At 41.0% G+C, this 13,285-nt stretch overlaps 1 protein-coding gene across 1 annotated transcript in view; it reads right to left on the reverse strand.

Annotated features, from left to right (window-relative positions):
• LOC129838433 (DENN domain-containing protein 2A-like) overlaps positions 1 to 8,708 on the reverse strand; it is a 59,943-nt gene extending 51,235 nt beyond the window's left edge. The window contains exons 1-9 of the mRNA XM_055905377.1: positions 8,310 to 8,708; positions 7,178 to 7,248; positions 3,836 to 5,158; positions 3,643 to 3,710; positions 3,462 to 3,559; positions 2,936 to 3,151; positions 1,834 to 1,927; positions 1,693 to 1,743; positions 1,337 to 1,548 (exon numbers count right to left, since the gene is read on the reverse strand). Of these exons, the coding sequence (XP_055761352.1) occupies positions 1,337 to 1,548; positions 1,693 to 1,743; positions 1,834 to 1,927; positions 2,936 to 3,151; positions 3,462 to 3,559; positions 3,643 to 3,710; positions 3,836 to 5,158; positions 7,178 to 7,248; positions 8,310 to 8,402 (2,226 nt within the window). The 5' untranslated portion in view covers positions 8,403 to 8,708. The remainder of the gene's footprint in view (positions 1 to 1,336; positions 1,549 to 1,692; positions 1,744 to 1,833; positions 1,928 to 2,935; positions 3,152 to 3,461; positions 3,560 to 3,642; positions 3,711 to 3,835; positions 5,159 to 7,177; positions 7,249 to 8,309) is intronic.
• Between the last annotated feature and the right edge of the window lie 4,577 nt (positions 8,709 to 13,285).

Genomic DNA, 13,285 nt, shown 5'->3' on the forward strand with positions numbered 1-13,285 from the left:
CGTTCGTTTCCTGTAGTCCACGATCAGCTCCGTTGTCTTGCTGATGTTGAGGGAGAGGTTGTCCTGGCACCACACTGCCAGCTCTCTGACCTCCTCCCTAAAGAATGCCTCATCGTCATCGGTTATCAGTCTTACCACCGTCATGTCATCTGTAAACTTGATGATGGTGTTGGAGTCGTGCATGGCCACGCAGCCCTGGGTGAACGGGGAGTACGAGAGGACTAAGCACCCACCCCTGAGGGGCCCTGTGTTGGTCAATGTGGCGGATCTGTTGTTCCCTACCCGCACTGCCTGAGTGTGGCCCGTCAGGAAGTCCAGGATTCAGTTGCACAGGAAGGTGTTCAGTCCCGGGGTCCTGAGCTTGATGATGAGCTTGGAGGGGTCCATGGTGTTGAATGCTGAGATGTAGTCAAAGAACAGCATTCTTATGTAGGTATTCCCTTTTGTCCAGGTAGGTGAGGGCAATGTGGAGTGCAATAGAGATCATCTGTGGATGATCATCTTTTGTTTTCAGTCAGGATCTCAGCGATCACTGCCTCATTGCCTGCATCCGCTATGGGTCCACGGTCAAACAACCACCCCTCATCACTGTTGGGGCAGTGCACAAATTGGAGTGGGTCCAGGGTGTCTGGGATGATGGTGCTGATGTGAGCCATGACTGGCCTTTCAAAGCATTTCATGGCCACTTCCAATGAGCATCAGAGTCAGCGTAGAAGGATTCGGTCTTGGTTCTGTATTGGCGCCTTGCCTGAACTATGGCTCACCGGTGGTTGTTGTGGGATTTCTTATAAGCGTCTTGATTAATGTCTCGCTCCTTGAAAGCGGAAGCTCTAGCCTTTAGCTCAGTGCTAATGTTCACTGTAATCAATGGCTTCTGGTTGGGTTATGTACATACAGTCACAATGGGGATGACGACGTCGATTAATTCATTTATGAAGCTGGTGACTGATGTTGTAAATCTCAGAACATATTCCAGTCTGTGCTATACCAAAACAGTCCTGTAATTTAACATCTGCTTTGTCAGACCACTTCCATATTGAACTACGCTCGCTTCGAGGTAAACAACACACTACCTCCTGTTTGAGTTTTTTTGCTTGTAAGCAGGAATCAGGAGGATCGAGATATGGTCTGATTTGCCAAAGGGAGGGCAAGGGAGGGCCTTGTATGCAGGTTATTGATCGCTGTGCTGATGTCCAGAAGCTGTTTTCGGTCATAGGAAATTATGGCGGAGACATTATGTGCAATAAAATCTAAGATCAGCATAGACAATTATTTTAAAAACAGCAGGAGCCTCTAAGACGGCAGCTCCATGTTCAAACTCCTTCATTCTCCTCACCTTGAGGGGAAAGTGCTGTGTGACCTCCGGCAGGTAGTGGGCGCCAGCCTTGGTGCTGTGCAGCGCCACAACCAGAAAGTACTCAAAGAGCTGGCGTTGATGTAGCTCCTTCAGATTCCTGTTAAGGTCCAGAGAGCTGTGTTTGTTACAGTACTGACCCTCACTCGGCTGGCTCAGGATAGACTGGACTGAGGACAGACGCTGCCGATGGGCTGAGAGAGCGGAAGGAGGGTATGGAAGGAAAGGAAGGGAAGGCAACGGTAATGAAGGAGAGGGGTAGATAAAGGGAATATTAATTTGATACTGACAGAAGCACTTCATGGAAATGTGAAAGATGTCAGTTGGTCACATAGTACCTTTAACCCTGTCCTCTGTTTCACTCTCTGAGTCAGTCTTTTCATCTGTGACTGCAACAAAAATGAAAAAAGTGTTACAAAATGGAGAGCATTAAAATAATGTTAATCAAGTTTTGGGGGTTGAAAGAATCTCACACTCACCTCTCCCTGAGCTGGTCTCAGCAATGTGATAGACCCTCCTCAGATGTTTCTTTCCAACACGAGCCTCGAAGATGCTGTTGATTTTAAGCACATCCTGTTGGAAGAATGAATGTTAGAAATATCAATATTGGATATGCACAGAGTATACAAAACATTAAGAATGCCATTCCATGACATAGACTGACCAGGTGAATCCAGGTGAAAGCTATGATCCCTTGATGATGTCACTTGTTAAATCCACTTCAATCACTGTAGATGAAGGGGACCAGACTGTCACACCCTGGCCATAGAGAGGTTTTTATTCTCTCTTTTGGTGACTAGGGTGGGCCTTCTAGTGTCTTTATTTCTATGTTTGCTTTTTCTTTCGCCGGGTGTGGTTCTCAATCAGAGGCAGCTGTCTATCGTTGTCTCTGATTGAGAACCATACTTAGGTAGCTCTTTTTTCCACCTGTGTTTGTGGGAAGTTGACTTTGTTTAGGGCACATAGCCTTTAGCTTCACGGTTAGTTTTTTTGTAGTGTTTATTGTTTAGTTCGGCGTCATTTTTATTAAATAAAAGAAAATGTACGCTCACCACGCTGCACCTTTGTCCACTTCTTTTCACGGCCGTGACACAGACAGGTTAAAGAAGGATGTTTAAGCCTTGAGACAATTGATATATGGATTGTGTAGTATATGTGCGATTTAGAGGGTGAATTGGCAAAAAAAATATTTAAGTGCCTTTTGAATGGGGTATGGTAGTAGGTGCCATGCACACCGGTTTGTGTCAAGAACTGCAATGCTGCTGGGTATTTCACACTCAACAGTTTCCCATGTTTATCAGGAATGGTCCACCACCCAAAGGATATCCAGTCACCTGGACACAACTGTGGGAAGCATTGGAGACAACATGGGCCAGCATCCCTGTGGAACTCTTTCAACACCTTGTAGAGTCCATGCCCCGATGAACTGATGTTGTTCAGAGGGCAAAAGGGGGGAGGGGGTGTGCAACTCAATATTAGTAATGTGTTCCTAATGTTTGGTATACTCAGTGTATATGAGAGGAAACGAGGAGAGGAGATGAAGCCACTTAAGACTATTGAGATTCCCCCACAGTCTCTTACTGTTGGTATCCTCCTGCAGGCGGGGTTATAGGAATCTCCTCCAGACAGCCAGTGGGGCAGCTCATCTGCGCTGTGAGGGGTGGACGGAGGGCTGAGCCGGGGGGGAGATGCTACTCCTCCACTATCACTACGGTGGTGGTTGGTCTTACGCAGATCTGGAAGCTTGAAACTGCAACTCCCACCAGAGTTCTGTCTGAAGAAACCAGGCCTGGAGATCTGCACAGAGATTAAAAATAATCTGATCAATCTGTGAAGTAAAGTCATTAGCTAATGTTAAGGACATCACACTGCTTGCTTTAGCGAGTACCTCCTGATGTGGCTCATAAAACTCAAACCCACATCACTGCCCCGCAAACACACATGACCATCTTACCCAGTCATGCCACCGAAAAGCTGGCTTTCTAACAGCGCATGTGGACTCTTCAGGCTGAGGAGTGAGCATCACAGATCCCCATCTGCTACACTGACACAAACTGTCATGACTGTTGATGACATATGTTGTCATCATTAAGACAGTGTTATGTACCTTGGAGCATTCTGACCCAGGAGAGGAAGGTAGAGAAGGTTGTGATGAGCAATGACTGGATACCTCAATGTCCTCATATGGGTTCTCCTTGGAAGAGTCTGCAGAAAGACCAAAGATAATTAAACACTATTGAATTTAGGTTCAAATATTATTTGTGATCGATCAGTATTTTATTCTTCACCTGTAATAATTTCATAATGATGATAAGGCGGATGACATGATGGAATGTCCTCGAACTCAAATGATTTCCTGTGAAGGAACAAAATAAATAAAGGGGAAAATAATTAGAATATATTGTGTGTATGTTTATATGAGAGTGAATTAATTACTGTTAGTGTGAATTTAGTGTTGTCTGTTCTGTATGGCTATTTTACCTCTTGGGGTTGTCTCTATCTCTTTGTCTGTCTGTTCTGGGTCTCCTGTAGATGTTGGGGAAAGGCTGGTTGGACAGAGGTGGAGGGAAGATGGAAGGCAGTGGGGGCAGATTCCTCTGCCCTTTCCCATTTCTCGGTAATGAGCGGGTCCTCACTTCAAATTTGGAGAGATGCTGAAAGGTACATTGCTGGAAGGTGCGCTGGGGTTTGGGGACCGGGTTTATGGGTGTTGACCCTGGCTCTGTGTACACATTCTGTAGGTCTCGTCCCTCTTGCCCACCTTGCCTTGACTCCCCAAACATCTGGTCAGCGTCCAATGTTCCTAAAATGGATTCTATCTCTCTTCTCTTGGCCTCTACTTGTGCATCTCTGCTAGGAGGGCAGAAGTAGTTTCCAGGTAGCTCTAGAGGACTCTTGCTGGGGTTCTCCTCCCTCATGGTCTGCTCCAGCTTCTTGAAGAGAGTGAAGACAGCTCTCTGCTCCACCAGTCTCCTACCGTTGTCTTTCTTCAGCATCCCCATCACCTGCTCCTTCACAGGATCCACAGTAGGCTGAGAAAACCCCGCCCTTCCTATGATCGCTTTCCCAAGGTTCTGCTGCTTTTCCCTGCTGGCCAGCATGCTGCAGTGTCCTTTATGCTGCTCCTCGGAGGGTCTGACATCCTTCTTCTGCAGGGATTCAGTTATTTTCACAGTAGTGTCCTTTACAGGCCCCACAGGCGAGGTATTCCTCAAATTCCCAGCCATTCCTACATTATCTTTCCCATGGTTCTGATGTGTCTCCTTACTGGCTGGTCTACTCCAGTGCTCCATGGTGGGTCTGGCGTCAATCTTTTTCAGGGATTCTGTTATTTTCCCAAGAGGAACTGTAGGGACTGTTGGGGAGATATGTATTGAATCCCCAGCCTTTCCTATGTTCTCCTTCCCATTGTTCTTCTGCTTCTCCCTGCTGGTTGGTCTTTTGCAGTCCTCCATGGTGGGTTTGGAATCACTGTTAATTAAGGAGTCAGTTCTTTCCACAATACTCTGTGTGGGCGTAGTTGTAGCTGTTGTTAATGTTGGGGATGGGGAAAACTCCTTTCCTTCCCACTTTGAGATCTTGTCTTTGATGGTGGCATGGGGAGGTTTGGAGAGTGTTCTTCCCCCAGCCAAGGTGTTCCTCTCAGCCTGCATAGTTATGCTTGGGACCTCTAGCTTGTTGTTCAGGTTGTCTAGGGAGATGAGGGGCATCTCGGTTTGCCCCTCCCTGTCCTGGGACTGCCCTTGTCTGTTGTTAGGGTCTGTAGGTGCACTGTCCCCTTTCAGCAGGTCACGACGCAGTGGTCTGAAATATCAGTCCAAATGGTAGTCAACACAACGGCTACAAACCCATATTAACACAGGCAACTAAAACTTTTAGACCTCAAACACAACCTTAAATGTTCAATTCAGGCAAAATAGACTTTAAATATGTTGTAGACCTCAAATTCTCTATTTAGTCAACATAAAAAGACTCATTTAACTTTGTGTGGCTGCAGGAGCAGTATTGAGTAACTTGGATGAAAAGGTGCCCAGAGGTGCCCAGAGTAAACTGCCTGCTCCTCAGTCCCAGTTGCTAACATATGCATATTATTAGTAGTATTGGATAAAAAACACTCTGAAGTTTTTAAAAATGTTCAAATGATGTCTGTGAGTATAACAGAATGACGATGGCAGCCAAAAACCTGAGAAAAAAATCCAACCAGGAAGTGGGAAATCTGAGGTTGTAGGTTTTCAACTCATCGCCTATCGAATACACAGTGGGATATGGGTCAGTTTGCACTTCCTACGGCTTCCACTAGATGTCAACAGTTGTTAGAACCTTGTCTGATGCTTCTACTGGGCCGAAGGAGAGAGGAATGAGTAAGGTCTGCCATGAGCTAACCATGTTCTGACCATGCGCGTTCACATGAGAGGGAGCCCTGTTCCATTGCATTTCTGAAGACAATGGAATTCTCCGGTTGGAACATTATTGAACATTTATGTTAATGCAACCGCTGTGTCAGATTTCAAAAAAACTTTACGGAAAAAGCAAATCATGCAATAATCTGAGACGGAGCTCAGAACAATAGTCAAATTAGCCGCCATGTTGGAGTCAACAGAAACCAGAAATTACATGATAAATATTCCCTTACCTTTGATGATCTTCATCAGAATGCACTCCCAGGAATCCCATGTCCACAATAAATGCTTGATTTGTTCGATAATGTCCGTTATTTATGTCCAATTAGCTACTTTGGTTATCGCGTTTGGTAAACATTTCCAAAGTCACGAAGCACGTTCACTAAAACCTGATGAAATGTCCAAAAGTTCCGTAACAGTCAGTAGAAACATGTCAAACGATGTATTGAATCAATCTTTAGAATGTTGTTAAAATACATTTTGAATAACGTTCCAACCGGAGAATTACATTGACTTCAGATGAGCGATGGAACGGAGCTGCCTCTCATGTGAACGCGCATGGTCAAAAAATGTTCACCTCATGGCAGTGGTGACTAATTCTCCTCTCATTCGGCTCCCCTTCACATTAGAGTTATCAGACAAAGTTCTACAAACTGTTGACATCTAGTGGAAGCCATAGGAAGCGAATACTCATTGATATCTCGCTGTGATTTCAATGGAATCTTGGTTGAAACTCGACCAGCCTCAGAATTTCCACTTCCTGTTTGGATTTTTTCTCAGGTTTTTGCCTGCCATATGAGTTCTGTCTTACTCACAGACATAATTCAAACTGTTTTAGAAACTTCAGAGTGTTTTCTATCCAATACTAATAATGATATGAATATATTAGTAACTGGGACTGAGGAGCAGGCCGTTTACTCTGTGCACCTCTGTGCACCTTTCATCAAAGCTACTCAATACTGCCCCTGCAGCCATAAGAAGTTAAGGAACATTCCAGTCTGTTCAGTCATTGATGGGAAAGTCAGGGTCTTTAGGCTGGCGGTAGCATAGATGTCATGAGGACAGGCCTGTGACTGACCATATTCTTCTCACAGATCTTCAGTAAACAAACACATACTTGGACCAGAGCCACTTGGACCAGAGACATCTAAAAATGTTTTGTTTTAGATGGAAATAAGCAAATAGAGGAAGTAAGCATTCTGCACCCAAATAAAAACGTAACAGTCGTTAATTAAAGAGAAATTGAATTAGTTGTATGTGTGTTGATGGTTTTGAATTGGGAAATGTATTAGTAGTTGAAAGAATAGTATGGCTTAAAGGTAACCACTTTACGTTGTAACCATGATCTTCTTGGTGATCTTTTTTTCAATGGACCCATAAATATTCCCCCTACATTACAGGTCCCCACTCTCATCATACTCACTTGTTGACAATTTGGTGAAGGCAGTCCTGCCCTGCAGTCATCCTGCTAGCAAACTCCATTCTCAGCATACACTTGTAGATAGAGAGACAGGAAGATAGAGACACGTTTTAAATTACAGTTACACACAAAGGGATACAGCAGAAAGAGAGAGATCAGATATTTTGGATTCCATTAATCCTAGTTCTAGAGTCATGTAGATATGTCTATGAAGCCCAAAAAATCCCTAGCCAGACATCTAGAGTAGAGGCATCTCTGTCCCAGTGAGACTGGATCAGTGTAAGAATAATATCCTATAACTGATTTTCCACCTCTCATTCACATCTCACATCTGGTTTCCTACAGTATATTGCACAGCCAGTTAAGTCTCATACAAAACCATGACAAAAGTAGTTCAGATCCCATGAGGGGCTAAGTCAGTACACAAATAAAACATTTGAGTCACAAATCACTATTGGAGTGGGGGTACTGATACTTTTTAACCCCCGTCACTGTCACAATGGCGAATATTAATGTTTTAACCACCCAGCTCGCTCCTCTATGAGAGTCAACTCTGTCTCTGTCTTTCGGGTCTCAGGGCGTTGTCTCTCAGTTCACTGGCCTCTGAGAAGATCTTGGGTAGAGTTTCCCAAGCAGCCCCTTTTAGACTGCATATCTGCCACTTGAATAATGTTTACATGTCCTACATTACTCATATCATATGAATGTACTGTATTTTATACTATCTATTGCACCTTGCCTATGCCACTCGGCCATCGCTCATCCATATTTATATGTTCATATTCTCATTCACCCCTTTAGATTCGTGTGTATTAGGTAGTTGTTGGGGAATTGTTAGATTACTTGTTAGATATTACTGCACTGTCGGAACTAAGAAGCACAAGCATTTTGCTACACTCCCACCATGTGTATGTGAACAATAAAATGTGATTTGATGCTGTATACTATGTCGTAGATAAGATGAAAAATCACCAGGGGTTCACAAACTTCTGGATATACAGCAGGACATACATAATATCACATTATTATCGTTCATCAGCCTTGTTGAGGTCCTAGAATTTTGACACAGGACAAGAAATTAACACAATATTATAAAACTCAGCCAATGTACAAGTAGTCATCAAGTCGTCCTTACCTTTCTCTGTTGCACAGACCTTGTGAGTCTACAAGTGGAACAGGAGCTCATTTCCACATTAGTGACCCTTGATACAACAGCATCATTATACATAACATCCTCAATCACAAGCAGGTCAACTCCTCTCTATATTGTCATACTAAGATCTGCCTCTCCTTTCCCACGACTCCAACACTAGTCATCAATCATCTCTCACACACTGTGGAAAATATCTCTGGGCTTATTATGAAGACGTGTATCTCAAAGGTTGCATTAAGTCCAACGCAGCTCCAATGCTTTAGTAGTCTGAGTATTTCCCTCCTATATGCTTTATTTGCCATGTATCCTAAAGGAATAGCTGACCCCTTTCTCCTAAGCTCGCTCTCCCACTATAGCTGCAGACCCCTCCCACTCTTACACAATGGTCCCTTCCCAGCTAACTGAAAGTTCTGGTTCCTCACCACCACTTCTCATCTTAAGCCAGATCATTGAACCAAAAACGGTGACTCCGGTCATGACGAACTAGCGACATTCCGGATAGGCCTAAAAAAAGATTTTATTATCTTTTTTTAGGCCTATCCGGAATGTCACTAGTTCGGCATGACCGGAGTCACCATTTCTGGGTCACGAATATGAAAAAAATACTACTTTTACGTGAAAATTATTTTAAAATATATTTTTTTAGGCCTTGCCAGAATGTCGCTAGTTTGGCATGACTGGAGTCACCATTTTTGGGTCACGAATATGAAAAAAAGAATCTGCACTTTTTTGTGAAAATGGTTTTAACATATTTTTTTTAGGCCTTTCTGAAATGTCGCTAGTTCGGCATGACCGGAGTCACCGTTTCTTGGTAACTAATATGAAGAAAAAAAATCTGCACTTTTTCGTGAAAATGGTTATAAAATATTTTATTTAGACCTATCCAGAATGTCGTTTTTTTAGGCCTTTCCGAAATGTCGCTAGTTCGGCATGACCGGAGTCATCATTTCTGGGTCACGAATATGAAAACAAATCTGCACAAATTCATTAAAATGGTTTTACAAATCTTTTTTAGGCCTATACAGAATGTAGCTAGTTCAGCATGACCGGAGTAACCATTTCTGGGTCACGAATATGAGAAAAAATTTTTTTCCCATTTTCCTGAAATAGTTTTTAAAATCTTTTTTTTAGGCCTATCCGGATAGTCGTTAGTTCGGCATGACCGGAGTCATGAATATGAAAAAAATAAAAATAAAATTGTGAAAAGGTTTTAAAATCTATTTTTTAGGCCTTGCCAGAATATCGCCATTTCAGCATGGGTCACGAATATGAAAAAAAAAATGCACAAATTCATTAAAATGGTTTTACAAATCTTTTTTTAGGCCTATACAGAAGGCCACCATTTCTGGCTCACGAATATGAGAAAAATGTTTTTTTACTTTTTTATGAAATAGTTTTGAAAATATTTATTTAGGCCTTTCCAGAATTTTGCTAGTTTGGTATGTCCGGAGTCACCGTTTCTGGGTCACGAATATGAAAAAAAATCTGCACAAATTCATTAAAATGGTTTAACATGTTTCGGCATTTGACAAGCAGAAGTAGAGGAAGGATTTAATCCAAAATATTTTTGTATAACTCTTTGGTTTAGTGGTCAAATTGATAGTTGTTTTGAAATGAATGAATCTGCTAACTTCTGACATGTTTCAAAGAGGCTTGAAAGACAGGCGATGGGTTACGAAAATAGCTCAAGTTAAAGATCGGTAGCCCCGATTTGAAATTCAACTTTGTATTTGAAAAGCAGACAAGTAGGGGCAGATGTTGTATAGTAGACATTATTTTCTGTAAAATGTTGCAAAAGGGGTCAAAATAGCAGTTGTTTGGAAAGTTTGAAAAACACATGTTAGTGCATTTAGTGAAACTGCTGTAATGTAAGTTTCATACTGAAAAAAAAAAATCCACATTTGACATGCAAAAGTAGAAGGATTTAATCCCAATTTTTTTTGTCTAACTCTTTGGTTTAGTGATCAAATTGAAGTTTTTGAAATGAATGAATCTGCTAACTTATGACATGTTTTACAGAGGCTTGAAAGACAGGCGATGGGTTACGAAAATAGCTCTAGTTAAAGATTGGTAACCCCGATTTGAAATTCAACTTTGTATTTGAAAAGCAGACAAGTAGGGGCAGATTTTATATAGCAGACATTATTTTCTGTAAAATGTTGCGAAAGCGGTCAAAGGGGCAGTTGTTTGAAAAACACATGTTAGTGCATTTAGTAAAACTGCTGTAACGTAAGTTTCATACAGATTTTTTTTTTCCACATTTGACATGCAAAAGTAGAAGAAGGATTTAATCCAAAATATTTGTGTCTAACTCAAATTGATAATTGTTTTGAAATGAATGAATCTGCCAACTTCTGACATGTTTTACAGAGGCTTGAAAGACAGGCGATGGGTTACGAAAATAGCTCTAGTTAAATCCTTCCTCTACTTTTGCATGTCAAATGCGTAAAAAAAAAATCAGTATGGAACTTACGTTACAGCAGTTTTACTAAATGCACTAACACAAAGATTGGTAGCCCCGATTTGAAATTCAACTTTGTATTTGAAAAGCAGACAAGTAGGGGAAGATTTAATCCAATATATTTTTGTCAAACTCTTTGGTTTAGTGGTCAAAATGACAGTTGTTTTTAATTGAATGAATCTGCTAACTTCTGACATGTTTAACCGAAGCCAGAAAAACAGGCGATGGGTTACGAAAATACCTCTAGTTACAGATTGGTAGACCCGATTTGAAATCAGACTTCGTGCTTGAAAATCAGACGAGTAGGGGAAGATTTTATATAGCAGACATTTTTTTCTGTAAAATGTTGGGAAAGGGGTCAAAACGGCAGTTGTTTGGGAAAGTTTAAAAAACACATGGTAGTGCATTTAGTAAAACTGCTGTAACGTAAGTTCCATACTGAATAAACCTTCTCCGCATTTGACAAGCAGAGAAGTAGAGGAAGTTTTAATCCAATATATTTTTGTCAAACTCTTTGGTTTAATGGTCAAAATGATAGTTGTTTTGAATTGAATGAATCTGCTAACTTCTGACATATTTTACAGATTGGTAGCCCGATTTGAAATCCGACTTCGTACTTGAAAAGCAGACAAGTAGGGGAAGAGTTTATGTAGCAGACATTTTTTTCTGTAAAATGTGGCAAAAGGGCCCAAAACTCAAACACAAACTCTCTGGAGCAAACACTCAGACTCAGCGCAATCACTCACACCTGTGTCAATTACCCAACAACAGGTGCGTATTCAGGCTGGTATGGCCGTAAGCAATGGAACAACTCTTGGTACACCATATAAAGTCGAAGTGAGTCTGATAAACAGACATTGCATTTTCACCAATTAGATAAGAAGCTTGAACTTTGGGTCACTCAAAAAGTGGAAGAAATGACATGTACTATAGCATCAAATGCTTACGACAAGGCAGTGTTGCTGATGAAATAATGCAAGAGCACACCCTAGTGGACAAAATTCTTACAGCACATGGTATTCCCAGGCGGTCTCCCATCCAAGTACTAACCAGGCCCAACCCTGCTTAGCTTCCAAGATCAGACAAGGTCGGGCGTTTTTTTTTTTTTTTTTTTAATCTTTTTATTATAAAAATGTCATAGTAATTTACAACCAAATCACATAACTACTAACAATCCTTCAATTAATTAAAAAAAAAACATTTTCCAAAACACCAACAAACCAAATTACAAAAAAAAAAAATCAACAAAACAAAACTGCAAATTAACACAATTACACCTTCATTATTCACTAATCAACATAAAATACCTAATCTAATATAGATATTAGACATACACCATTTCAGAAGTTCACCCTAAATCCCCCTCCTCCCTCCTTCATAGACACTAAAGTACTCCCCTTTATAAACATACTTTCAAATTTCTCTAGTTTTGCATTATACATTAATTCCACCTGCTTTCTTAAACCTGCTTTAAAGATTACCCAGACATTCACCTTTTTTCCTTCAAAATGTTTCATATTCCTTCTACAGTAAATTGCATACCTCACAAAACTCAAAACAATATTCAACAGGTACACATTCACACGCAAACATTTCCCCACCACTCCAAATAATATTAACCTATCCCATACAAAACTTTCTAAAAACTCTCTTCTCCAGTGCCTCCACAACAAAAGTTTTACTTAATTGAAAAAATCTGTCAGACATGGACATTCAACAAATAAATGCATCAAAGACTCTGGCTTCATCATACACACATCACATTCACATACACATACATCACATACACACGTACATCTCTGTTTATCTGATGTAAAATAATATTTGTGTATATATGATTATGCCTTAACATAAAATCCATGTTCTCACAATTCCGTTTATTCCCAAACAAAACCAAATTCTCCCACAGCAAAGAAACATCCAAATCAATAAACATTTTTCTCCACATCCTCTCAGCCGCAGGCCTCACACACACAGACTTCAACATACACTTGTACAATCTTTTCTGTGTTACTTTTGATAATAATTGTTTCCCCGATCCTTTACCCACATAGAGACTTGGCAGCACATACAAGTCCTCATATTCCCCCTCCCCATTTATCACTTTTATCCACTCACCCGTAATGCATAATTTAATTCTTTCATATATCTTTAATACTAATTTTCTCTCCACTGTATCATCAAACTCCCACACAGTATTCAGAATTGCCTGCCCCCTTAAAAAACCAGGTATAACCTCGTAAAGAAAATATTTTACCAATATTAACCCAGCTTTCATAAACAATTTGTTGTACAGCATCTTCCCATCACTCTCTATTTTCGGATTTAAAAACACAGGCTGATTAAATATGTTGTCCTTATGTGTACATGTGTACTCAATCTGAGGAAGAAATTCCCCCCATGCCAAGAACACCTCTTTATAGAACTCAGGCAAATCCTCCAACATATCCTTCTTCCATGACATCAATAATCCACTTTCTTCACAACCCCCACTTTT

The sequence above is a fragment of the Salvelinus fontinalis genome, chromosome 39 (assembly GCF_029448725.1).
Source record: "Salvelinus fontinalis isolate EN_2023a chromosome 39, ASM2944872v1, whole genome shotgun sequence".
NCBI lineage: Eukaryota > Metazoa > Chordata > Actinopteri > Salmoniformes > Salmonidae > Salvelinus > Salvelinus fontinalis.